The 27,571-nt window shown below is 45.2% G+C and overlaps 2 protein-coding genes across 3 annotated transcripts in view; one reads left to right on the top strand and one right to left on the bottom strand.

The window, feature by feature from the left end:
- HNRNPAB (heterogeneous nuclear ribonucleoprotein A/B) overlaps window positions 1–11,335 on the top strand; it is a 31,538-nt gene extending 20,203 nt beyond the window's left edge. For both annotated transcript variants that reach the window (XM_064521089.1, XM_064521086.1), the window contains one exon: window positions 6,434–11,335. The gene's annotated coding sequence lies outside the window, so the exon portion shown is untranslated. The remainder of the gene's footprint in view (window positions 1–6,433) is intronic.
- Window positions 149–27,571, bottom strand: part of COL23A1 (collagen type XXIII alpha 1 chain) — a 195,020-nt gene continuing 167,597 nt past the window's right edge. The window contains exons 9-28 of the mRNA XM_064521091.1: window positions 27,263–27,379; window positions 26,635–26,670; window positions 25,567–25,593; window positions 25,105–25,131; window positions 24,237–24,281; window positions 23,689–23,751; window positions 22,168–22,212; window positions 21,637–21,714; window positions 21,365–21,418; window positions 20,493–20,537; window positions 19,897–19,986; window positions 19,213–19,275; window positions 18,403–18,444; window positions 17,532–17,558; window positions 16,871–16,942; window positions 16,718–16,771; window positions 15,634–15,660; window positions 15,108–15,161; window positions 14,347–14,433; window positions 149–10,311 (exon numbers count right to left, since the gene is read on the bottom strand). Of these exons, the coding sequence (XP_064377161.1) occupies window positions 10,261–10,311; window positions 14,347–14,433; window positions 15,108–15,161; window positions 15,634–15,660; window positions 16,718–16,771; window positions 16,871–16,942; window positions 17,532–17,558; window positions 18,403–18,444; window positions 19,213–19,275; window positions 19,897–19,986; window positions 20,493–20,537; window positions 21,365–21,418; window positions 21,637–21,714; window positions 22,168–22,212; window positions 23,689–23,751; window positions 24,237–24,281; window positions 25,105–25,131; window positions 25,567–25,593; window positions 26,635–26,670; window positions 27,263–27,379 (1,104 nt within the window). The 3' untranslated portion in view covers window positions 149–10,260. The remainder of the gene's footprint in view (window positions 10,312–14,346; window positions 14,434–15,107; window positions 15,162–15,633; window positions 15,661–16,717; window positions 16,772–16,870; window positions 16,943–17,531; window positions 17,559–18,402; window positions 18,445–19,212; window positions 19,276–19,896; window positions 19,987–20,492; window positions 20,538–21,364; window positions 21,419–21,636; window positions 21,715–22,167; window positions 22,213–23,688; window positions 23,752–24,236; window positions 24,282–25,104; window positions 25,132–25,566; window positions 25,594–26,634; window positions 26,671–27,262; window positions 27,380–27,571) is intronic.

Genomic DNA, 27,571 nt, shown 5'->3' with positions numbered 1-27,571 from the left:
TGATAAGCATAGGAACAATTTAAGTTTTGTGTAATATGGAGGATCCAAAAACAAACTGTCATGCACTTAAAACAATGTTGAACTTAGGAAGTAAAACTTGTTACATAAAAGTCAGTTTTTAAGTAACAGAAGACAGAGGAAAAGTTAATAAGGGTTAATCTTTATTTGAACTTCTGGCCGAGTAAGATATTTAGTAGCTATTTATACTAAGAACCTGAACATTTACAATTTGGAAAGTTCATTCTTGGGTTACAAATGCAGAATTCATTATACATATTCACACAATTGTAAAAGCAATCTGTACAGAGAGACCATTTTTTTAAAATCTAGTATGCATTTTTATTACAGATGAAAGCTCAAGGAAGCATGTTTTTGGAGGTCTCAAACTTATGCACTGTCCATTACAGCTTTAAACTAGAAATAAATGATGCAGTACTAATTAATACCATTTTTACATGTTAAAACAATGTATAAGTAATACTGTCAATAATGCCTTCATTTTTAAAGCAGTTGTTCCCCAAAGAAATGAGTAAATAGAACACTTTCCATGGCACATACATGATCAAAAATTGCAAAGAGTTTGCAAATAAAGATGTTAAGTACATTTTTTGTATTTGTGTATATATATATATTTATATTTTTAAAGATACATTTTACAGAGATTGAGGGTCAGCTTTGTATAAAATACCATGTAAATACATTCAAACAAACTATTTTTTGCAAGATGTGCAAACTGCACACATACATGCGAGCAGCCCTTACTCTTACAAACAGTCTTACTGAAGTGATGCAACCACTCACATAAATAAGGGACACTTGCATAACGTGGTAGAGGATTAAGCCTTATCAGCATAACTTCAAACAAATAAGGACAGATAATGCACATATTGCATGTCTTTTCCTAAACTGTATAAATAAGGCAGATTTTCATTTAGATTTTAAATACCAGCAGTTACAGTTTTTCAAAATATGTAACCTCAGAAATTGCACCTAAATGCTAGAATACATGCCAGTTTTAAAAGATTTGTATGTCCAAAGTAAATGAATACAACAGAGCAGGTGACTTTGTTTCAGGTTTGATTATCAGCTTTAACTGTGATATTTTGTGCTGAACCATCTTCTTATTGAATACATTTTTGGGTTTTTTTTGGTAAGATACTGAAAAAAACCTGCAAATAATTTGTTACGAAATTTTCTATAAAACTTCACGCCATCTGTGAAGCTACCCAGCAAACACACCAGGACTCCAGCTCTTTCTAGCTAATAGCATTTTACCTCTTTTGTCTAATCTGGAAATTCAGTGGGTAATGTGGGTGCTTAGTGCTTTGCAAAACCAGGTCCCAATTTTTTTTTATTTAATTGCAGAAATGCAGATATCCACCAACTGCAGAAATGCAGATATCCACCCACTTCATAAAACCATGTAAAATACCTTTTTAAAAGTTAAGCATACAATTCAGTGTTTAACAGCACATTAAAAAAAGCAAAAAGCACTATTCGTATCATTTGCTGAGAAACATATTTCAGATACATGAGACATCTCCATTTTAACCTTCTTTTCGTTAATATCTGCATTATATAAGAAACCACACACAGACACACAAAAACAGTTAGCCAGCTGTTCCATTAAACTAAGCAATGATGAGGCAACTTCTACCAGAACTCAGTGGATAGGGATTGATTGTTGTCCTAAGACATGGGAAAACCACAAGTGCTAATGTACTTCTTATTCCACTCTGTTGCCAATAATGCCACCTCTTGTGCATTCACAACTCAATGTTTCCCATCCTTCCTGTGTTTTTCCCCCAGGGTCTCTACAGTAGTATAGAGTCCTACAAGCTATTAAGTCCTTCTGCCATTTATTTTTAAGAGACAGGTTTTCAGCACTTAGCTGCACATGATACAATAGTTGGACATCCCTTTTGTTATGCCATCTAACGATACACAAGTATATAGGAAAGTCACAACGGTTCAAGTGGGAATGGAAATACTAGCAGACGTCAATTTTAGTTTACAGATGTAAACTATAATCAAGGAAGACAGTCTAAGAAAGAGATTTGTACTTACTGGTTTACTTCAGTGAGTAACAGATTCCCCAGAATGGAGCTCTGAAGTATTTCAAACTGTACTACACTACTATTTGGCCAGGGACACCATTAAGAGACAGGAGACTCCAATAAATAACTAGAGTGACCAGATGTTATTCTCTTCCTTATTTGCTATAACTTCTTTTTTTTTTTTTTAATCACTGTTGCCAAAGATTTCAAGAAATGTTTATTCTTACATAAACGCGGTTCTGTACAGTTGCCAAGGTCAGTATCTCCAAAGGCAGCAGGCCACATTGATTGCCTTGCAAGCTAAAGTGTCTTAGGCTTCTTGAAATCTATCAAAATACTTCAGCTCTCACTTGGAAACTCTTCCAGGTTAAACTACTGAAAGCCTAGCTGTGCTACAAAGCGCACTAGCAAATACCAAGTAAAACCTACTGTGTGCTTCAAATGAGGTAAAGCAGTACTGAGGTTTTACTCCATCCTCAGACATACTGAAGACAGTGGGACTAACTCTGCTCTTAGCTACGGTAGTGTGAACTGGAACCAAACTCATTCCTCTGAATGGGACCAGATACATACACCATTTGTCTCAGATAAGTGGTTTTGGAACACTTCAAGTGTTCTTAAACATTTTTATCATTTGTTATTACTGGTATCTTTGTGGCTCTTCATATAAATCTCTTGTCTGTAAAGAAAGTAATTTGAAACTTCCTCTCTCTACAATTTCAAAATGGAAACTTGGCTCATAACCTACTACAGATAGTTCTTTTTCTTAGTCCAGTTCTTACCCAGACAATAAATTTATGGTGTTAAACAAATAAAATCTGAGACTGTGAGGGCATTATCCATTACAGAAATACAAGATCTGTGGGGAAAAAAATTAAAGTTTCTATTTATGCACATCTGTTCTACAAAGAACTATTCCAAATGCAAACGATGCACCCTCCCTCTGTGTCCTGTCCATTAGGGGACAGTGTCAGGGAAAAAAAAGTTTCTTTTCCCTCCTGGCATAAAATTTGTTTCTACATAGAAAAGATGGCCTCTAGAGGGCAGCATGAAGTAAGTATTGAAGGGCCCTGAAAGCTAAGACATGTGCTACCTTATACAAACTTCCTGAATTTACAGGCTAATGGGACACAGTTATATTGACTGAGGATGATTATTTGTCATTATAGTAAAACTGGGAATTTCAGGCATCGCAGTTTAGCTGTGTATTACAAAAGGGTGAGGCAATCGCTTCCATTTGAGCCCAAGAGCCCAGTACATGCAGCTGATTGTGCCACATTTGCAAGAATTTGCAGCTCCTTTCTGAGCTGTGGGCTGGCCAGACAGTAAACATCGTAGACTGAAATCTTTGCTAGTGTAAACTGGTTTAGCGCTATTATAGTCAACATTGTAGTGCACAGTTTCACCAGCTGAAGTTTGACACCGAGTTTCCACTTTGGAGTAGAAGACTAAAAGTAACCAAATTAGAAAACAGGCTTTCTAGCATGAAAGCGTTGGCCATAATAAACATACAGCTTCATGTGTAATGGATGATTATAACAGTCTTTAAAATCATGGGTAATGACCTGTGTCATCCTCCATGGAATACATTTAATAAATATTTTACCTTGGATAGCATTCAGCCACTCCAGTTCATCGTTATGCAGGATGGCTTGAACTGCTGAAACCTCACACACATTTCACTGGTTTGCTTAATTTCACATGCTAAATTTATGAAATGACAAAACATAAAAGCTCACTTAAATATCTCATCTCTTGGTTTCCTCAAAAAAGAAAAGAAAAAGAAAAACACACCAGAAAGTCTCTGCATTTTATCATTAAAAGAAACATTTTTAAATACACAGGAGAAAAATCCCTATGGAAATAAATTCATCATTATATACACAGAAAGTGTTAGAAGCAGTGTATACCAGAAAAAAAGACTCTCCCTTATAAAACTAAAGTATGTGGAAATGTCTTTTTTTAAAAAAAAAAAAGTTTAACTAAAGTCCCAATGCATTAAGGCTTGGAAACATTTTCAGTCTGGAGTCAGGCTGAGTTTTCTCTGCTACCTGTTTCATAACTCAGAGAAATATTTCTCAACTAACTAGCCGAGCCTACTGTTAGATCAGCTGCAAATCTGTCTCGCCTGCCCCTCAGACAGGCCAACTTGTCAGGTTCATGCTCTGGCGAGTGGCATACCCGGGGCTGCCGGTGTGCTGTTGGCACTAAGCTGGAGTTACAAACAAGGGCGATATTTGGCCTTATTTATTTTCCCCCAAAATATATTCACAGCAGAAGCTCCCGGGAGCTCTCCCCATTCTTAGTCTGGTGCAGCGTCGCTGCTCCCAGGGCACCCGGCGCTAGTTAGGTCCAGAGTAACAGCACGAGCTTTCCCTGCCCTCCCAGGTGAGCCCATACCGAAGGGTGCTGCAGCAACAACCCTGCCTTCACACAGCTGAAGCAGAGCAGTCATTCAGCTCCCAGGGCAGGCACAGGGCCAGGCTGACATCAAAACCCACGCACGCGGTAAGCCGTTGTAGCTATGGTCACATACCAGAGCTGCTGGGTGTTGGGGCAAGGCAGCTCTGTCTGCAGAGCTTCGCAGGCCAAAACCTTTGTAGGGGTTTCAGTGAGTTCTGGCACCCTTAGGACTCAGCTTGGGACCTTTGCTTCCAAAATTGCTTGGGCCACACTATGTCAGAGGGAGGATGTTGGTAATAACTGGGAAGTTGCTTGTTGGCTATGACTGTAAATAAGTCAGTCTTTAAGCATGCTGCTTGTCTTCTGCTCCTAGGAAGCAGACAGACGTAGTTGTCTGAGCATAAGGGAAATCACCATGCTTTTATAGTCAGCTAAATAGGACCAATGAATTTTCTGCTGTTTTATAAACTAGAAAAAAAAGATAAACATGAATTTGGCTGTACTTTAGATTTCTCCAAGACCAGTAACTTAAGTGTTTTAACCAAAATCTTTGTTTATTGATGAACTCATGAAGCTAACATGAAGTATTTTAATGATCAACATAAATCAGTTGCTTGGTCTCAGAATGACCTATATTTCATAAGCATTAGCAGCCTCCTTGTCAATCATCTTTACTGCTACTGGCATCTAGTGGTAGCATTTAGCTGTATTTCTGAATTCCTGTAAAACAAATTTACATTCTCTCAAGTTGGAAGAATAGAGAGGGATTTTCCGGGGAGAAAAAAAAAATTGCTTTGTAAGCGGCGGAGATAACTACCAAGTTCTGAGTAAGGCTGCTAGTACTACCTGTAAGTAAAATTCATCTTCATGAGCTATTTGCAAATTCAAAGTATTCAAAAAGACCCACATAAACATTTTCATATGGAAGGAGAAAATAATCAACTGATCTGGCATGAATTTGCTGAGCAAAGCAAATCGTTTTATCTCTTCCCAGTGAGATGATGACTGTCCTGAAACAATTTTATCATTTAACAATCTAATCTTGTAAATGTGTTTGGAAAGCACACAAATCTGATCAGATTTTCTCTTAGACCCCATACTATCAATTTGAAATGAACAGTTACTCTAATACAGTTTGTCAGTCTGTATTAACTGATGAATAAGGATATCGAGTTCACAATCTACAGACCAAGAGCGCTGGGTTACGCCCAGGGAGGACTTGCACTGCAGAGCACATTTGCGGTCCCCTGCAATAGCCTGGCTTAGGGATCTGTACCTCACCTGGAGTTCTCCTTTGCACAGGTTTCAGTTGCTTTGGTGCCAAAAGGCATTGGTAGACCAGGCTTATGACCAGCAGATCCTTGAAGATCTACTGGTTAAGTTCCTCATAGCTGAAGTGGCAATAGTTGCCATATACTGCAGGATCCATTTCTGCCAGCATTTCTAACAGAAATGGAAGTGGCAGAAGTCCAGGGAAATTGCTGCACACCGGCTGCTGATTTGTACACGTGCAGTAACTGAGACATCCAGAACGTACTCAACTCGCTGTAAGTGCATAGATGAATCTGCTTTGTATGTGCTGGACTCACCATACTCGGGATGCAGAATTAAGCTATGCAGAGGGCATCTGCCGAGGATTTTCAAAGATTATCACTAAAAGATTTGGCAGCCAACATGTTAGCGCTGACAGGTATGGATACCAGCCACAAAGTCCTATGCTAGGACGACGATTGTAGCCTTCCTCCTCGACTAGCGTGAAAACCCCTTGAGTGGTGAGGCGGTGCCTTGGGGACAGGGAAGAAAAACCCCAGTTAAGAGGTTCAGTCAATTGAAAGAGAGCTCTCTTCCTCCATTACGAGCAAATGTCTTGGGTTCTGTGGCAACAGCGGCTCTGTGTTGGGAGGGGGAAGGCTGCCGTGCAGAGCTGCAATAGGTAAAGCACTATTCTGGTATTCTGTATCAATGTTTTGCAGGCCTGGCAGTGGTCACAGTTGATGCCTACAAGCACTGGATATTCCACAAGTTGAAGACGGAATACTGACTTGTTTACCTGAAGATAATAGGACTTCGGGGTATTTCCTCAGAGAAAATATAAATTTTAATATAATTTCATAAGCTTTGGAGGTTAGCTTGTCTTGTAGCTTCAGTGATATCAAACTTCTTCAAGTAGGAGCTAGATAGAAAGCTGTTTAGTTTTTGCCAGCATATGTAAAACAAGACTTTTCTATCTGCATTGTAGATTGTTTGTGGACACTTCCAGATTCTCGTGCTTTTCTGCAGTCATTCTGGGGACTGACCTCTCATTGATATCAATAGAAGTTCCTTGAACAGGACGAGTGCAGGATATTGAGCGTAGAGGCCCACGGTGTGGTTTGGAGTAGTGTATTGCTTTAGTTTGGAGATGACTGGGGGAGATGGGAAGATCAACTGTATATTAAGGGAACAATTACAGATCTTCTTCCCAGTGACATCAATGAGAGATTTGCCTTCAACCTTCCACAGAAGAAGAATTTAGCTTTAATTTGGGACAGCAAAGGGGTTTTTCAAAAGCACTAAAGCCAGCGGGAGCTTGTTTTCCAACTGCTCCTTATGCCTTTAAAAACCCCCACACACCAAAAGCGATAGCTAACATCATGAAATGGAAGTAAATAAAATGCATTTTCATTGCTGTTTGAGTTACATAATTCTTGTTTCTTGATTTGTTAGTTGATCTGCACAGATTTAATCTATATGGTGACCAAGAATATGGTCAAAAACTATCAATAACTGGTAAAGATGTAAAGTATAGCCACAAAGCAAGCAATGTGTAGGTACAGAACCTAAGCAGCTAACAAAGACAGGTAGCAAAAGTTCACTGCCTACAGCCCTAAGTCTTTTATGTCCACATCTACCAAGTTAGATGTCCATTTCAGCATTTATCAGCAAATAGCAAACACTCCCCGCTGACTCACAGGATAAGTTCAAGGACAACTAGGACACAGTCACTGATAAGCATTCATAAACATCAGTCAGACTTCACCCCGTCTCCTTGGAGCACTGAGCATGTTGCTACTGTTCTTCAGAATACCAGAGCGAGAACTAACTTAGCACTAGGTCAGTTTGTACGGGACGCATTGCCCTCGGATCGCATCCCTCCCTCAAATCCTCTGCCGCCAGCTGCCCTCAGAGGTGGAGTGGAACAAGCATCTAACAGAGGGTTCAGATCTACTCCGTATACAAAAAATGACTCCCTTTCCCCTTCTGTATTCTTTAAGGCCACAAAGAGCTCTTTCACGTTGCCTGGTTCGATATCATGGACGGGCTCTTAATTCCACCTCAGACTCCTACACTGAGCCTAGCAACTTGTATTTGGCTGAAGTATTTCCTCCAGAAATGATCTGTCAAATCAAAATGCCATTAAAATGAATGGGGATCCAATCACTGGTCTGGTTATCATTAATCAGCCTCACTATTAAAAATCCATGGCTTATTTCATTTTTGTGTAGCTTCAGCTTCCAGCCAATGGATGGATCTTTGTACATATTTCTCTGTTCAATTTAAGAACTTGTTATATAAAATATCTCCTCCCTGCAAAGGAATCCGACTGCCTCCTGATCTTCAATTTAAGCTGAACAGACTCCCTTTAAAGATTTTTCTTCCTCCTTGAAATATTTTCTATGGCTCTTTCTGCACAGTCTGTAATTTTTTCAACATCTTTAAAAATGTTAACAGTGGAATAGTTTGCAAATTTTTTATTGGTCTCACTAATGCCATATGCAGAGATAGAAATCATAACCCTTTAATTCATTACTCTGCTCTGCATGGGATGTGCCCGAGATCAGATAATTTAAAGAAAGAGACCAAAAAGAGGGAGAGAAAGAGGCGGACAAGAGGAGTGTGCAGACAGTTACAGAGCTTACAATTAAACCACGTAAACCAAGAAAATCAAATACAAATGAACCCTACAAACCAGGAGAATTAAATACTCCAAACTCCCAAGTTTTGAGAACCTCAATAGCAAGCAACATTATTTGCTCTGTTGCCTAAGAAAAGGCTTCAGCAGAGCCCTCCCTATCCTGTGGCGCTCTTCAGTGAAAGTACAGCTAGGTTTTTATGTTTTGAAATATTGCAGTCAAGGTTTTCTAAGGAATTTGAGTTTTGCGGTAACAGCATTTGCAAATCTTCAGCCAAAGAACCCATAAGGGGACCCAGAGGCATTTCCTCTTGAGATAACAGTTTCTGTTGATGGTAGCTGAAATATCCACAGGTAGTCAAGATTGTTACTTTTAACCAAAGGATTGCTATTTCCATCACAGCAGCAGCAGGCAGCAATGAATGGAGCTTGGCTTTGTTTCCTCTGCAAGTTGAAAGTCCTTCTTTTCTTTGGCCAGATGGTATAGAGCAGCTTCTTTCATTTCTAGGGCTGCATCCTTTTTTTCTTTTTTGTTTTCAGCCAGTTTTTTTCATCCTTTTAATGTACACGTGCAAGGCAAATACATAGCTGAGAGCCTAATTAGGATAGAGATCGTCCCTCCTTCATGCTGTAAGGCACACCAGGCACCACACTGTCTCAGGCCTGTTAGTTCACACAGCAGCATCAGCAGTGAATACTCTTCATTCCCAGCTACTGTTTTTGGTACCTTGATCAAATCCTGATGTTATCATGCATATCTTACGGGTTTGGGAGCTTTACAATATTTTCAAAGTCCATAAATGACAGAATCCAGTATAAAAAAGGTCAATATATTACTGTTGAAGGGGTTTTTGTTCCTTTTTTATACAAAAATTAGAAAGATCAAAATATATCACATTATTTACACACTGTGCTTCATGCTTAGAGATCACTGCAAGAGAACACATAGATTAAAAAATTTTAGTCAGAGAGCTGCTCCATTACATTTACTAATTTTCTTGTTAATATTGTAAGGATTGATACTTTTTTTTTCGTTAACGTTAAAAGTACATCCAAACGGCTTTCCACAGAATTAAAACCTTTTATATGCTAAGGGCGTGCTTACATTCTAACTGAGGGTTTGCAACCAGTTAGTAACATGCTTGCTATTAACTTGAATTATGTCCACATACCATATGTTTGAAACCAGGTTAGTAATTCTGGTCTGCTCCAGTGGCATAGCCTTGTTGGAGAACGAGATTACAGCACCCTCTTAAAAGTCGGGATCAAAAGCTCATCTTGGGGGTGAGCTGTCTAATCGCTCTCGCGGGAGCGGTCTTTTTGCACTGGACAGCCCTGCACTTAGACCCTGGCCGTGCCAGGGCCGTAGGGCGAGACGTTTCCAGGTAGCTGGCCAGGCGTACCCAGATTTGCTGATTGAAACGTAGTGTAGCGGTTGCAGAGGCATAATTACTGTGGCAGGAAAGTCTGTGTGGAAATGAGTGTTTTGTAACTCTGTGACAAAAAAGGGTGATGGACTATAAAATTCTCAGCTAAAAGCTACAGTGTGAACTGCAGTTGTACAAGCCCAACTTGCAGAACTGTGTAGTCTTTGCATGACTGGTTCCTAAAACACCCGGGCCAAAGTAAAGGCCCAGTCTGCGCTAGCCTGAAAAAGAGGTTGTTACTGACAGTATTAATGAGAATGATTTTTCATGGTTAGCAAGTTTTGGGGGTGTTTTTTCCACTTCTTGGGCAGAAACTAGTCTACAGTTGTGGGGAACAAGATACCAAATTAGATAGACTCCTGTTCTCGCAAGGCATGACACCTTCTCTGTAAGGTACCATCTATCGCTTAAAGGAAACGGAGCAGGGCAAACAGGCACCGTGCAGCCAAAGTCGCTCTGCCTACTCAAGGCTATATAGTTATTACGACTGTACCTTATGCCAACATCCTGCTACTGGCAGTCCATCTGGTCCCTGCAAAAGTGAATTTACAGATTTAATTTCTGTTGGCAGTGGCTTAAATGTCACACCCAAAAACCTGAAGTTCACTCCTCACAATGATGAAAGATTTAGCAGCACAGTTCAAAATAATTACCATGCAAAACCCATGTACTTTATCTACACAGAACAAAAGTAAGCAGGCAATGTAATCTGTGTGTCAAGCATAATGCAAAATTGAATACAGCCCAGGGTGAGAAAAATAACCACACTTTTTCTTTCTTTCAACAAAAAAGAAAATGTAAACAAATACAAAAATTTGGAACCACAGTTAATTTCATAATCTGCTGTAAAACACAGTGCTATTTGCAATCAGACATATACATGGAAAACATGATGTGGCAATGTACCTTTTGTTAATATGTGCATTTCGGATTGCGGGGGGATTAAAAGAAATTTTTTTTAAATGATATCCTGGTTGTGTTAAATTTGATTCTGCAGTGCTTAATTTCTTTGAGAAATCTTTAGTTGCTGAAATGATTGGAATAGGATGAGTTGTGGACTATGCAAAGGGAGTAAGCGTGGAAATACTTGTCTTTTTCTGATGGAGATACAAGAAAACATACAGAAATCAGAAAGCCAAAAGATCTTACCTAGCAGGAGGAAAACAGTGAAACAGAAGGAAGCGCTTAGAAGAGGAACGGACTATGTATGACCAACTCTCTCATTCGAGATACTTCAGAAGAAACAGCTGACTTGCCTTTTCTGATGTGGGATTTTTTTAAGGCTCTTGGATCTCTGCTTGCACGAATTTCTGCACGTACAGAAGAGCTACCGAGAGCATACGGGCACTGCCCCTTCCCTCAGAGCCATCTCCAGATTAACTAGGGCTTGGAAGTCGCACGGATGCATACACAGCGGAGATAACTGCTAGTGCAAATATAGGTCAAAAATGCATTTTCTACATTTTTTACTGTAAATGTCAGTCATCACATTTTTTGTATTCTGTATTGATTTTATATGTAAAATAGCCTTTGCCCAATAAAACAGATGCAGTGAAGTAAGGTTACCCTCTCTAGCTACTCATAGCATACCAGGTCAAGTTATTTTCATATACTTTCCTATAACATAAACAGTAGCTAGGTATCTCACAATTTTTTTCTGCTGACACCAGTCAATATTTTGTTCCATATCTATTAATAAAAAAAGAAAGTCCAACCTGTATATTTATCATAGTTGTCTGGGGGTGAAGGGCAAGGGGGGCAACACGCAGGGTAGTTGTTTGACCCAGAAGGATCCCGAGGTGCTGGTACCGTGCATCCTAACGCACTGGCGGTCACAGGGATGGTTTCTGCCCTGGGCCTTTTCTCCCTTCTGTGCACTCAAGATACTCGGCAGTTGTAAAACTCCACACATTTTTATCATGTTTCACTCAAGTGATTCCAAAATGACCTGTCAACTTTAAAAGCGCTTTGCAAACTGCATATAAGGCTCATGCTACAAACTCATGGACTGAAGGCGACTACCGAGACCACAGCAAACCGCCGCCGCACAGTGGGGTGGAGAACGAAGACACTCCCACACAGCATGCAACTAACCCTTATGTATATAATCACGGAGATATGTAAAGTGCTTCATTAACTAGTTCCATAGTAGTTCTATATAGGAGAAATCACCTACCGCTATTTACAATGCCCTCAGTATAGGTAGGTATTGTGCATTCTGTGTAGTTAAGATGGGAAATATTTGGTAACTATGACATCTCTGGGGAGTACATATGAAGAGTTGAAGAGGGCCTTCTGCTAATAATTGGCTGCTTTGACACATATGAAAGCAATTTAACTTTCTGAAAGCGAGACGGCTTGCTGCCCTTTTGTTTCTCTGAAGACAACTGCAAATCATCTAACATGCAGCATTTTCCGTGACTGAAAAAAAAGGAAAATAAAACAATGGCCTCTTTTAGCTAGTCATGCAGACTCCTTGCGGAGAGCAGAGTACAGACCTTTTGGAATAACCTTTGGGCTTGAACCTGAACTACATGCTGCCACAGTAAACGCTCTTTTAATACCCAGAGCGCCAGTGAACCCCTCCAGCCGCCGCTCCGTAGAGCTATGGCTCTCGTGGCCATTCGGCGGGGGAAAGCTTTCCAAGACCTAGCCTGAACCTGCCTTGCAGGGCTGCAGGAAGGACAGGCAAGAGGGCATCCAAAATAGGTTGCAGGTAGTGAGACAACCAAGAACTAATTTTTAGCATCTATTATAAATGATTGAAGATTCCCTATGTGATCTCCCATTGCTTACACTCTGTACCTAAAGTAATTTTAACTGCAGGAAGAAGGCACAACATGCTGGCACTCAAAGTAGGAGGCCAAAGTGACACATCTTGCTTGTGCTCTGCTGATTTACATTCCTTTCTCTCTCTAGAGGGATTCACTCCTTGGGAAAGGGCTTTGCAGTGGCAGAAACAGACACACAAACCATGCAAGAAAGGGAAAAAGCAGACACTATACCAAAGAGCAGGGCACGCTCACCCCATCCAGGCCTGGTAAACCTGGCTCCCCTTTGTTGCCTTTAATATTACGACCTCCCTGTTTGAAAAAATAACTGCTTGTTGAGAATCATAAAGGACACAGGAGTTTCTTGAGCAGACATCAGTGTTTCAGCAGAAAAGAGAATGGGTTCAAAATCTGACACATCCATTTTTGGTGACACAGCAAGGCAACAGCATTGTCTTATGGCTGGGAATCCACAGACACCATCAAGCCTGTCATCTGGGAAATCACTTGCACGCACGAACCAGAGATTCGCATTTGTAACAGTGCAGTTAAAGAGAGGAGGGTTAAATCATTCAGCATGTGGAGAGGAGAAAGGTGATCGACTGCAAACAAAATAATTGTAGCTCACATTCACTCTCTAAGCAGAGTAAGGTATCCCAACAAAGGGAGATACTTGCTGGTATAGTGGAGTTATATGATAGCTTTGATTGACAGAGATGTGCTGGCAGAACGAGAAGAAAATCACACATTTACACAAGATCTAACAAGAAGTGGGTTTTTGGAGCATGTTTAAGCGAGTAGCTGCCACTACTAGTCCTGTATAACTGTACTTAGCTCTAAAAGCTAAATTTAAGTAATTTTAGTTCAATAATTAATACAAATTACCTTAAGTTTTTTTAACCTGCAATCTCGAAGCATGTTATCAAATGGATATCTCCATTTTTAGTCATTAAATGAAGAGCAGTAATGAAAAGGAGGCAAGTTTACCAGGCCAGATGACTTCATATAAACCAGTACAGGCTTTGGCTAGGGCCTGTCAAATGAACGAGATGTTCTGGAAGTGGGCTTGAGAAATAATCCCTCTTCCTTGGGCTCATAAACATCAAGGAGGGTTTTTTGGGAAGGAGAGGGGGCTTTGGGGCTGTTTTTATGCAGGTACTCCATGTCGGTGGCCCAAAACCTGCCTGAGAGAGGCCACATCTGCGGGACCAGGTGCCACCTCAGCCAGGGAAACTGAGTCGCTTCCCCCCGGCTCCCGTTTCGGCAGCCTCAGGGACGCTAGCTCGTACATCGCTTATCTTGGTGGCGTTACGGAGCTGCAAGGCTACCAACCCCGACCGGCTTCCCCGCACGGCAGAGCTAGAGCCAGACTCATCCTCTGTTCGATTTTCATCAGAGATGAAGGGATAGAGCTGGCCTTGTTTTCAAATTGCCTCCCATCCACTGCATCAGGTTACTCCCTAATTCCAAATGTACTGAAAACCTAAGCAAGCAGCTTTCAGCAGGGCTCGCTATCTGCTGAGCAGCCTTACTGAAGCCCATTTTTCCTGATGACAATAAGGTCTTTGCACAAAGATGCCTTATTTTTACTGCTGTGGCTTGTTCCCATCTGGCCAATATGGAGCCACTACAACGAGCTGTGAACTTAAGAAAAGTGAGAAAGCAATAACCATCTGCTCTGATTTACTGCAAAATAAAGAACTATCAAATAGTGCCTCCCTTCCCCTGGCTGCAAAGCTGCAGTCCCTTCCAGTCGCTGCCGTGCAAGCGTAAGAGGAACGAAATAAAAGACTTACCACTGGACAAGGCTGATCCAGCCCAGGAGGGCCTGGTTCCCCTTTCTGCCCTTTAGCTCCTTTTCTCCCTGGTATTCCTCTCTCACCCTGTTGCCACAACAGAAAAATCGTGTCACGGACAGAAGGGGCATGGGGCAGGAGAAGGACAACTCAGCTCCAACTGGCGCAGCAATTGCAAGCTCCTGCCCCACACCTAGTTCAAACGAGGGAGCTCTGCACTAATGTAACCTCAGCCATGGAATTACATGAATTTGCAAATCTTCAATTAAAGCTGGGTGGGAATATTTTGATAGATTATATTAATTTTATATCAGAATGGCTTAATAGCCGGTTCCTGCTGGAAGGCAGGTCAGTGCCGGTCAGTACATGATTTCGGGCAGCCCTGCCCTCCCCACGAAGCTCCTCAGCGCGGCCATACAGCCTCCCAGCCCTCCTGCTCTGCTTTACTTTATTCAAGGATCCCTGTAACAAACCCTCCGACTCGGATGTATTTTCAAGGTCTGTGAATCCAAAGTCCAAAAATTTTTCCCAAACAGGAGCTGCCAGGCCCCTCCAGCGCGCCCCTGGCATTTGCAGGCTGCAGGGGTGAAAGGAGAGGCTTGCAAACCCCCTTCCAAGGCCATGGGAACCAGCGGCTCGGCAGGACGTCCTGCCCCGCACTAGGGCCACGCAAATACCAGCACGGCCAAAGGAGCAGCCAGCCTGCCCCCTCGCACCCCTTTCCCGCTGCCCCCACCAGCACCCGTACATAACCCACTCACCTTCTCCCCTCTTTCACTTCTTTCTCCCTTCTCTCCTCTTAGACCCGGGAAGCCCTGTCATAGCAAATTTTAGGCAAAAGAAAAAAAAAAAGACATTTGTAAGCTGACTTTGCAAAAGTCCCAGCATCTCAGTTCCACAGAGTCAACCCCAAGCCATCAACCCGGCCTCCCGTGGTGAAGAATGTGACATTTGCTGCCTTTTTGACTTTGTATCTCAGCAATTTCTTGGAAAAGCTTGTGCGTTATTTGTAACATTTCATTGAGTCCAGTACAAATATTCTCAATAAAAAAAGAGAAGCTCCCCCAGCACTTTAGTTGAGAAATAATACATGGTGTGGTAGAGTTAGAGCTGGTTTAAATTAAGCTATTTCCTACTGACATACTGTTCCACAGGGCACCTGTTTAATTGAAAATAGTATATAGCGTTCGCTAGATATTTTCATGAGAATGCCAATCAATTTGACGGTCTTTACACGCATGTTGTTCATGTTTCTACATTATCACAGTTAATAGGTTCCATACTCACATCTAATCCCGGTTCCCCCGGCTTTCCCTGCAGTTACAAAAAAACAACAAAAAAAAGACGTGCCATATTTGAGTCTGATGTTGTAGGCAGACGTATCCATTTGGTGAAATACTACGGAAACGACAGTATGAGCTTGCACAGCTTTCTGTGAACTCGTTGGATTGCAGCTTTGGCCTCAATATACCACCATAACTAGCCATCCAAGCAGCACCTACTAGATCCGGTTACTGATCTGAAGCTAAGACAGATCCTTGAAAACAGCAACTCACTGATGTGATAGTTCTGGAGACAAATGCTGGCAAAGCTAAGAAACCTAGAGAGTAAGGGGAAGCATTGATGTCTTCTAATAGGGCAGTGAGTCGGAGACTCTTAAAGGCAGTGCAATCAGGAGCAGCAAGGCTAGCATTGCCATTTTCTCTAAATATTGCAGAGTTGCATATTCCCATGATATTTATGCTCTTGTAAACAAGGGCAAAAAGAAAGGCACCAAGCAGCCTCCCGCTGCATGGGTACTGAGAATGCATTACAAGTACTAAGGAAAGGATTTTTCCTGTCGCAAGGATTAGCTGGGTAGATGCAGCAACATCACGGCTCTAAAGCCACCTCCAAAGTCTATTCATCAGCGCTTCGTCTCCTCCCAAAATAAGCGTCCCTTAACATCTAACGGAGCCAGAGGGCAGGCGGTGGCTGCCGAGGGCCCAGCGCTGGGAGCCCTTGGCTCAGCAACACCAGCGTCCTTCTCACGCTCGTTAACGTGATGAATTGCTCTGCAATTAAGCTGTATCTCCTTCAGATTTGGAGCTCAGCAAATACTCCTCAGTCCTTTAGCCAACCGAGGCAATACACAGCTGCCACAGCAATCCTAAACTAGTAGCAACTCCTAGTAACTCTAATTTTTAGCAGTAAATCTGTCTACTCCTAAATCAGTGACTTAAAGTGAGCTCATCCGTGGTGAATGCAGCATCGTGCCGGTAACCCCGACCAGACCGGTGGGACCACAGGAGGCAGGGGCTGCTGCCGCCCCTCACTCCTCTCTCACGACTGCAAGAGGGTTTCACCACTCCTTTCCCACCCTGCTGCTTACCTTCTCTCCTTTGGTACCGGGTAAGCCGATAAGTCCTGGAGCACCAGGGAGACCCTTAAAGGAAAGGAGAGAGGGAAAAAAAGGCATTTGGAAAGCTGCTGAAAGGCAGGTTTCGGTCATTAGTCAGAAATCAGAGATGGGAAAGTTACTCACAGCTGGCCCAGTGTCACCGCGCTCCCCTTTCTCGCCGCTGTCACCTTTTTCTCCTTTGGCACCGTCCAAGCCCTGCGTAAATAAAGCGATGTCAACCGAGAAGCAGGCTGCCAGCGCCGGCAGCTCCTGCCGACGGAGGCCTCAAAAACGGCATTCGCTGCCTTGGGGGAGCTGCTCAAGGTGAGGAGGACCATGCCCAAGGGCAGGACAAACGGAGAGGCCAGCTGCATTAGCCATGAACAGGACTGCATGGCCAAGGTGAGGACAACCAGCTGGTGCTGTGTCCTTGTACAGGAGCAGGACAGAAGAAAAACCACAAGATTTGTGTAAAACTTGCACCCTTGTTGCCATTAACATCTTCTTCTTGACTAGACCATACGAGAAATATCTCAAAATAAAGGTTTAAGCCTGTGAGCATGGAAAGCCTGACTTACATGTGCTGCAGGCAAACCAGACTCCACAGTGAAGGAGCAGAAATGTATGTTGAAGGAAAAATGGCCTGTTTTCAAAAACACCAACTGCGGAACAACACAAGCAAGGGATGTGCTGTCACAAACAGGGACAAAAAAATCAGGCCCCAGAGCTGAGAGTCCTTTGTGATCCTGTAAATAGAGCCCTGGCAGTCTGGAAACAGTGGGTGACATTCAGTTTATTGACTTACTTGAGGCCCCTGGATTCCTGGAGGACCCTGCAGGGAAGACAGCAGTGCATTTGAAAAACAGAATTTAAAAGCACACCAAGATATTTGCCTCCCAAATCATGTCTCGTTAAAGCCACAGGTTTGACTGACAATGGCCAAATAGTTCCTTTCAAGACAGGTTGTCATTTACTTGGTTCTCCTCTGTCAAATTGGTAGGAATGAGAACCGAAAATTGCTGGATTGCCCAACACGCAACAATAAAGTCCTTAAAAATTAACTTTGGAGAGCGAAGCCAGTGAAAGCTCTTCTAAAGGGAGTTGCAACATGCTCTGCAGCCCCGCTGCACCCTGCTAATCCTGCCTTTTGTGGCCAAGGGGACCGTCAGGATCATGACTACAGCACGACAGTGGCCAGGTCGCTCTCGAGCATGGACTGACTTTGTCCCTCAGCATCTCCAGCCTTCAGAGTTGTAGGTACCAAACCCCTTAGAAACCCTAAAACACTAAAATTGCCGACCACATTCATTACTGCCCACATCCTCTCCCCCTACAGTTAATGGCAAAAAAACGTATTCACTTAGGCAAATTTGCAGGAATACAGATGCCATCCCTGTGGGGAACAGGTTTTGCCATCCCACAAAGTTTTGAGAGGTTTTATCTTCTCTCCATCCTCTCTGTCCTGAGGAGAGGCTTGGATATTTGCACGACCTGCTGCAGATGCTGGCGTCCTTCTCTTTGTACCGCTGCGGAGCTGCTCCCTGCTTTTTTCAGGTTCCTTACAGCAGCCTCCAGCAATTAAACAGAACAAAACACCCCTCGGCCTTTTTCAAACCAAACACAGTAACAAATTTACAGCTCTTTGCTCTTTCACATGCTGCTTCGCAGGCTCCTACCATAGGGCCGGGCAGTCCGGGGGGTCCTGGCTCAGGGATGATCTGTAGGAAGGAAACACGGGGCACGTTAGCGGGCGCGGGACAGCGTCTGCGCGACGGGAAAACATGCGGCGCGGGAACAAAACCCTCGCACGGCACAGTCACCGCTGCCTCTCGGATCGCGGCTGCCCTAGGCTGTGACAGAAGGCATCAAAGTATCTCCTCATCAAAGAATTGCTTGGAGAATTTATAAACAAGTGAATTTGTTAATAAGCACATAAACCTAGCTAGCCTCCAATTACAGGAGTTTCACAAGCTACTCTGTATATTTGCTGTTCACAAAATGTAATGGAAAATGATGTCATTTTCCACACAGACCCAAGGAGAGCAGCCTCTTTGATTAAAAAAGAACAAAACTAGAGCTCTCATGTCGTTAATAATAACAAAAAGGAACGATCAAAATCCATCAGCTTTCCCATTTAAAAAAAGGGAAAAAGCAAGGAAAAAGCTGCAGAAACCCTATAAAACGGCAAAGAAGCTCCAGAGTGTTCTTAGAGCAAAACATAATTATAATGACAGCATTCACTATCTCAACCATCAATGCAAAACCTAAGCTACCTTTGCAGTGCCAAGCATGCAAAACATTACTCCGTAATGAATAAACTCGTTGGATAAATCTGAAAGGTCTCATGGAAAACAGTTGTTTTCTGCCTCTCTCCACCACAGTGCCCCATCCCGAACGCGTTGGTGCAGCCTGCACATGCTTGGCGTCACCCGACCTCAGCACCAACCGCGGCTCATGGAGGAGAGTTTGCTGTGCCAGTATCTTACATGATTATTCTGCAAACATGGGGATCCGGTTTCTCCTTTTTCTCCTTTTGGTCCATCAGCTCCCTAAAAGATAAGAATTTCATGCTAATGTCATACATCTTCCAGAAAAGCAAAAAGACAGAAAAACGTATTTCTCTTCCCCTATATTAAGTCTTTGAGCAAGCAAAGCTATTGTTCATTCCCAGGGGGACCGCTGTTTATTATTAATTATTAATAATATTATTAAATTATTATTATTTTAGCTCTCTTTTGAGGGACTCCATTACTCCATACTGAGTAAAACCTCAGCTGTGTCATGGGAGCTGAGGGCCCCGGTGTGCACAGCCCAGGGCTGCCTTGATTTTCTCCCAGAAGCAAAAGCTTCAGTTTTAGGGCAACCGGGGCCTCTCAGAGCGTGGGGCGACCTCCCGGGGAGGGAAGCGGGGGCTCGGGGTGCCGCTCTGCATGGGGACTTTGGCTCAGCAGCGCTCCCACTTTGGCTCACCTTGCGCCTTTTGCAATAAGGCACCGGCATCGCCATTAGCTAAGAAAATCCAAAGCTTTGGGGTCCTCCAGCCCCACAGCAACACAGTACGGACAGGCCATTGCTTCAGTGAACACAACCTGGCCGTGCACCAAGCATTGGGCAGCAAATACATTAAAGAACTAAGCAGCAGACGTACACGGACAGAAAGACTGACGTACCGGTGGACCAGATAAGCCCATTTCTCCCATCTCGCCCTTCTGTCCCATCATCCCTGCGTTTCCTTGGTCACCCTTAGCTCCTTTGGGACCCTGTAAGTTTACAGAAAACATCTTCCTTAGGAGCAATCCTAGACGTGTGTGCTCAGAGGAACAACGGACTTCTCTGCCTTTCTGTTGTTTTTCTCTATGTTGCAACATGAGCTCACAGAAAAATGTTTTAACATTAAAACTTGCAAATACTGATTTTGCGGGTGCAGCAGAATTGAGCTTGGTAGTCGCAACGAAGGCAGCAATTTAGGATGTGGAAGGTTTATTACAGCATTTGAGACGGTGTCTCACAAACAGCTCATAAAAGCAGCCCGTTTCCCCGGGCAGACACAGACACGACCAGCGTCCTGCACCCTCGCAGCCGGGGGCAAGGCCGTGAGCACAGAGCACGTCTTTCAAAGAGGCGCCGCTGAAGGCTGCGGGGAAGAAACCGTGCTTTTGGTGAAGGCTGAGATTTACTTTCAAAAGCGCCAGCTCCCCCGGCCTCGCAGTTCACTCCTGCCCGGCCCAGCTGCCCTCCCGCAGCGTTTGGCGCGAGCCCCGCGTACCTTCTCACCGTCGAGCCCAGGCGGACCAGGCAAGCCCAGCTCTCCCTGAAGCGACAACGAAAGCAGAACCGGAGGAAAACAAAATCAGAAAATAACCCCAGGAAAGCATTTTGCAAGGAAACAAGTCGTTTGTTTTTATTGACTGTTGTGGCGAGCAGCTTAGTATTTCAAGGTGCAGCAGCACAAATGGCATCTTTTGGTTTCTGTGAATTACTGAGCTCATCAGATTTGGCCTGAACCAGGAAACCGGGAAACACGGAAACCTGCACTGCCTGTTCTCCTGTGAGATGCTTCCCTGCAAGTTAGAGTCTTCCAGAGAAACTGGAATCGACTCGGTGATACCGACTATTGATCGCGGGCCGGAAGGGCAGCAGCAATCTCACGGAGACACTGCAAAAAAGGCAGCAAGTAGGTGCATGGGGCACCCCAAAAGCGCAGGTCCAGCTCACCCAGCGCTGAGGGAAGGGGAAGAGGTGACGGCAGTGTAGGGGACGGCCAGCACCAGTAGGTGCCTTCAAGTTTACTGTTTACTTCCAACTCCCACCACATGCAAGGGGACAACGCTCGGAGGGGCTGGGACTTCTCCCATGGGGGAGAGGAAGCGGATGCGTTTCAGCGGCACCTCCCTCTGGAAGAGGCCAAAGACCAGGGAAAGGACAAACAAACCTTTGTCTTTTGTGTGAAAACCTACTTTTTTCAGCCAGGGACGTGTTAAATAGCGTTTCTTTACCACCTGTACCCTCAACTCCCGCAGCCAGCACTGCTGACTGCTTTTTGTTTGGCCGGGAGGCAGTTCTGTCCGGCCTCGTTGGAGGAGGCCGCTTCAAGGGCGACCACTAACCACCCACGGGTCGCAAAGCGGCGAGTCTAACCTTGGGACCCGGCGCGCCTTGAGGGCCCGGTGGCCCCGGGGGACCTGGCGATCCCTGAAACAGAGCAAACAGAATCGGCGTAAGCACAACCGTATGGCGGCACGCGTTCCCGCCGCTGCCGACAGCGACGGCCCGCAAACCCGCGCAGGACCCGCAGCGGCCCGGGCGTGAGCATGAGCCCGGCTAGCGCCACACGGGCCGAGGGCCCCGCGTCCACCGCGGCAGACGGTCAGGCGAAGGAGAGCAGGGCCGGCCCTCACCGCCGGGCCTACCTTGAGCGCGTCCAGGATGCGGCCGTCGTAGTCGATCACCACGGTGTCGCCCTGCTCTCCCTTCAGGCCAGGCGGGCCCTGCAGCCGGGGCGAAACCAGAGCCATTTTGTGCAGCAGCCCACGGGTCGGTGCGCGAGCAGCCTGCACGCCCTACTCCGGCAGCGAGGCCACTATCACGTTACGAATACCTTCAGTTAAATCATCTCCTATACTGACGGCTACAACCGTCATCCAACCAAAAGTGCACTGCAACCATTACTAGATTACCCCTGCCCACAGCTTCCCTCTTGCAAAACAACCCAGGTCACTTGACCACACCGGTAAGAAAATGGGACCTCACTGCATTTCCCAGCGCTACCTCCAGTGACAGGGCTCAGTATCCACCGGAGTTGTTTAAATACACACCATCTGTGTTTTCTAATAATGAAACGAACCTTAAATTACTCAACCACGTATTATACCGGCGGTGGCGAACAGGTCAGGTAAATACGCGACGCCAAGCTAAGCAAGAGAAAACCCTGCCGTTCGTACCCGTGGTCCGACGGAGCCGGTTCCTCCCTTCTCACCGGGTTCGCCCTGAAAAAGAACATCATGCGTTTCATTCAAAAAGAGCAAGGAAAATAAGGGATATTGGTCTTAAAAATCCTGTAGCTGCACGAGGTGCCAACATACATTTTAGATTTAAAAAAAAGCAAAAAAAAAAAAAAAAAAAAAAAAAGAAAAAGAAATATGGCACCAACTGCTCCCAGCAAAAAGCCTAGATTTGACTTCAGAGCAAACATGCTTTGCAAAAAAACAACCTTGGTGTGAACCAGTTGACAGCAAAACTTCCTGCTCGCACAGGGAGTGGAAGAACGGCCCATTCGGAGCCGGACTCCCTTTAATTACGAAGGGCCGGTCCCTTGCAGGGCTCTGTTTTGTGTTACGAGTGTGCCAAGCTGCAGCTCTTTGTGCTGAAGTTTCACATGTCTCTGTGCTTGCTTTAGGCTGATTTTTGTGTGTGTGGAAAATTTCAGCCGACACGTCTGAACCATTTTTGAGGGCGAGTTTAAGGAAAAAGGCTATGCCAATTTTTTTTTCCTCTCTTTCTATTTTTTGAAAGTTGGAACGCTTTGGAAAGCTGCAAGACTCCCACTTTTGCAACAATTACTCGAAATTTAGTTCAGGAATCAGAAACGCACCGTTTGCCACATCCATGAAAAGCTACCTGCTTGCCAAATTAGAGCTCTTGAAAAAGCAAAAATTGTATAAACACAGGGATTTTTCAGAGGAAAAATCCAATTCAGCAGATCCTAGGAGAAACAAGCAAGCACTACTCTTAGGTTTTTAGAAACAAATTGCCCAGAGAGGTTGTGCAGTCTCCATCTTTGGAGATATTCAAAAGCCATCTGGACATCATCCTGGCCAAGGTGCTCTAGGTGACCCTGCTTGAGCAGGGGGTTGGACTAGATGATCTCCTGAGGTCCCTTCTAGCCTCAACCCTTGTGTGATTCTGTGAAACAAAACAGCTAAGGGCCATTGAGCCCACATTTTTTCACCATTAATGGTTTCCGGCCCAACACAGAGCCATGACTGTTTGGTGCAAAAACCGCAACTGCATATAGATCCTGATAAATAAGAAGCAGCTGGGGAAAGAGCAGCTCATGAATGCTCTCCGTGTCATATCATCACCACTTAACCTATCAAGACTGTCTTATTGCAGCTCTCTGCAGTTAAGTAAAACAGTAAAGCACATAAGCACTCTTGACTTTGAAGAGATACCACAATAATCAATACACAAAGATCCAAATATCATCAGTGATTTAGCTTTCTAGGAAAAAAGAGGCAATTAATGGAAAACATTAAAGACGATGATTTTAAAACCTCTTATATTGATCTCTGAATCCAGCTTTCATTAAACCACCAGGAAAAAGTACCCCTCCCCCCATTTTGTTTCATTTTTGGCTTTTTATGAGACTTTTGTAAAGCAAAGGCTTACAACACCTACGCAGCAGAAACATGCTGCCTCCACATTGCTGCACCCTGCTTCCAAGCCAAGGGACTTGTATTTACCTTGGACCCTGGCAAACCATCCGTGCCGTTCTCTCCCGTTGGACCAGGGCTTCCTTTTTCTCCCTGAAAGTAAGACAATTTAGATTAAAGCGATATGGGTAGGATGGAAAGCAGGTTTCTTCAGGTCGATTTTCTTGCCTTATCTTTATTGTTACGAATGAACAAAGCTCTTTGCTTTTAACATAAAACACACCACAGCGTTGCCTACGTGCAGATAGGAGAAGATGAGGCTTCCAGACCCAACAGCATGGCTGCGGGCGGTATGTTCAGCTCCAAAGCTAGTCCCCAAACTGCAGCTGCAAGGGAAGGCTCCCACACAGAGCTGCCGCACAACAGATCCAGGCAGTGCATAAACCACATCCCGAATCCTGACTCCGAGCTGACCCCGAAGCCTTGCCCGATTTATTCCTGCTGGAGATGGTTCTCAGTGCAATTCTCTGTAAGGGCCAGCGAGTCACACGCATGGACCAGAGCCCCTCGGAGCAGAGCTACGGGCGTGGGATGGGTTACCCCAGAGGTAGGTAGAGGGACACGCAGCTGCAACGTACCTTGGCGCCCACAAGCCCTGGCTCCCCTGGGATCCCGTCATCACCCTGATGGGATAAAACACAACGAGTGAAACGGAGAGCTCGGATACTCATATCCGCCGCCTTCGGAGACCTGCCGGTCCCATGAGCCACATTTGCGTTGGGCTTGTCACGTCTCCTCGCTCTCCCGAAGTAAACCTGGTTTATAGGTCCAGAGCAGGTTAATTTTGTTGGGCAGTTACGGGGTTTTAAGCCAAATTCTGGCCTGAAAAATGCACATGGCCACATCTGTTTTGGGGCAAAACAGTAAGAGAGCGAGGCTGCACTCTGTCAGTACGCTGGCTTCAGTTAAAAGCACTGATTTATTTATCACTTGACAGCACGGACTAAACACGGATAGCAAGGACACACGAATCTCCCACAGGCTTCGACGCACAACCCACACGAAGAGCCTGTCCTGAAACGAGTGGGAAATTCCCTCCCGGCCCACGAGAAGGGACCACACGGAGACCATGCACGCAACGCCTCTCCACGGTCCGCCCCATCGCCAGGGCCTGCTGGGAGATAGCAGCCTCTGCAGGCCCCTGGGCTAGCTCCAGCTCTCCGAGGAAAAGGGCGTGGACCTACTGCTTGGCTTGGCATTCGCTGCTTTATTCTTTGTCTTTTGGGCAGATGCGATTGCAGCATCCACGCTGTTTGTCGTAATGAAAACCAGGCTGACGGCACAACAGCGGCCGCCTTTCAGGGTCACCAAATCGCAGCTCTTCGACGGGACACGGGAGAAAGCCCCGGCAGCAAGTCGAGACCAACAGCCATGGCCGCTCGCTCTGTTTCTGAAACGGATCTCTAGACCGTCGCCGAGCAAAGCAAAGAAAAATCACCATTTTACCTTTTTCCCTTGGACGCCAGGCTCGCCCTTCAGCAACAACCAACACGGAAGAGAATTTAAGGGAAATAACAGAAAATAAGACCAATTGTAAAAATGAATTGTAACTTAAAAACCCAAAATTAATTGTAAATTAAAAATACCAGGCTTGTGTTATCTGTTTTATCCCCCCAAAACGCAAGAAAGCACACTCCCATAGCCCAGCTTCCCATCCCCACGTCCCATCTTCCCTTCCACGCCCCGTGTCAAGTTTTAGCTTGGACAGTGGCTGTGGCTGGCATGTTCAAACAGACATTTGCAGCTTCAAGTCGCTGATTAATTTGCTACCTTGGAAATGCTGTTGCTGATTGATACAGAGGGATGAAGCTGAAATAAACACGTTCCTCTCCACCCCCTTGCACAGCAGTATTTCAAGAATTCCTGACTTTGTAAAATTAGACTGATAATTAATTTCTTACTACTCACCTTTGGTCCTGGAGGTCCCCTGGCACCCTGTTGAATGTAAAATTAGGTGGTATACTTATTTGACAATGAAGCATAACAGGATAAAAATGTTTCTGAGAATATTTTAAGCCCCACGAAAATATGACACAGATGCCAACTTCTAATTTCATCTTCACTTACAGATACAGCTACAAGTTTTCTGCATTCCCAGGAAGTAATAAGGAAAACATGCTCTTGCTGCTTGTGTATTTTACATATAGCAAGTACCTCGCAATGCAACCTGGAGCTTACTGGCGCCCACGGAGGGGCAGGGTGGCAAGGTTTAAAGTACAGTATGACCATGAACATGCCCAAAACAAATGCTACTTCTGCAGGCGATGAAGCCACAGAGTGGTTAGTGCAACAGCTAATAACCCAAAAGGCAGTTTGTAAAGAGTGCTGTTTTATTACAGATTAGTGATTTGTCTTAGAGGCAGTGGGCCCTGGCCGGGCAGGCACAGTGCCCTTGGTTAACCGGCCACGGGAGTTGCTTACTGTTTCCCAGGTAGTTTTTTCCATGGTGAAGACAGCTAATGCCAACCACCAACCCACCATGCTCGTTTTACCCCCGGGTGAGTCGCTCCAGCCAGCACAACCGCACTCAGCCAGCACACCGGCTTTGCCCAACGGCCTTCTGGTTGGGTTGCGGTTTCTCGGCAAAGCCGGCGTTGCTGAATTGGAGTTACGATGCCGGGAGCCCTCGGAGAGGGGCAGCAGTGGGCGATTTAGGAGCACCACATCACCCCAGAGAGCCACGGGGGCAATACTTACCTCCCTCCCTCCCTGGGGCGCAGGTGCCCCTGACCAGGCTGACAAACCCGGACTCGGTCACTCCTTAAGACGGACCAATATCCATTGAGGACATCTATAATTTCCCATATTTTTTGGCCTTAGGAAGCAACGACACAAAACCACTTGTTGCAGAGAGCTAGAGGCTGCTAGAGGCTAAAGCAACCCAGGAGAGAGCTAGCGCACACGTGAGAGGGGCAAGCACGCGGCCCTCGCTAGAGCCAGTTAGTGCCGACGCGGGCGCTGCTGGGGAATACTAACCGTGGGACCGTCCTCTCCCAGCTCTCCTTTAAAACCCTGCAAAAACAAAAAAGGCCAGTATTAGAGCTAACATCCCACGTTCTCCAAGACGCTCAGAGATACCTACGAATGGTCCATAGCACTGCATTTCTGCATGTTTATCTATTAAATGAATTATTAGTGATCTGGAGATTTGCAATAGGTCCCAAGGCTGCCGATCAGGAAAGAGAAATCCTCTGGGCTCTTGGTCACGAATCGCAACAAGCAGGCACAAATACCTGTTGCAGGTCCAGCTCTTGGAAAGTGCGATACAGCCTGGAGAGTCTCCCCTCCTGCCGCGGCTCTGCCCCACGAGGAGCCTGGCCGCTCGAGCGACCGTCGGGCAGCTCGCCCGGGAAAAATCGCAAACTCCAAGCCAACTTTCCAGTTGTGAGAAAGGAAGTCAGATTCCAGCTTTTCAGGAGAAACCAGCTTTTTGTGGAAAGGCTGCTGGTCATGGGAAGTAGAGCCAGGCTGCCGCCCCCCCAGGACACGTGTCTGCCCCCCGGCAGCTCCTCCCCATGCTCTTCCTCGCCAGGTGGGAACCGCACCAGGAGGTTTAGCAGGAGGTGCCCTGCTACTGTGAATGTGTCACATCTACAGTCCTTACAGGGGGGCCTTGAGGTCCTCTTGGGCCATCTTTGCCTCTATCGCCAGGAGGCCCCCGGGCACCGGGGGGTCCCGGCGGGCCAGGGGGGCCAGTGGCTCCATCTCGACCTTGATCGCCCTGCAAGAAGTTCACACAAACATCGTGAGATGAAGCAGCGAGCCAACAAGACGGGCAAGCGCAGCAACGTGCGTCCCCGGGGCTCCGTGCAACACACCAGGGCAAACGGCCGAGCTGGCGGACGGTACCCACGCCTCAGCCTGTGACCAAGCTACGTGGCTGGTCCAAGTCTTTTGGCTCTTGTTCCTCAAC

The sequence above is a fragment of the Dromaius novaehollandiae genome, chromosome 15, assembly GCF_036370855.1.
Source record: "Dromaius novaehollandiae isolate bDroNov1 chromosome 15, bDroNov1.hap1, whole genome shotgun sequence".
NCBI classification, from domain to species: Eukaryota; Metazoa; Chordata; class Aves; order Casuariiformes; family Dromaiidae; genus Dromaius; species Dromaius novaehollandiae.
This window is presented reverse-complemented; position numbering and strand designations above follow the sequence as displayed.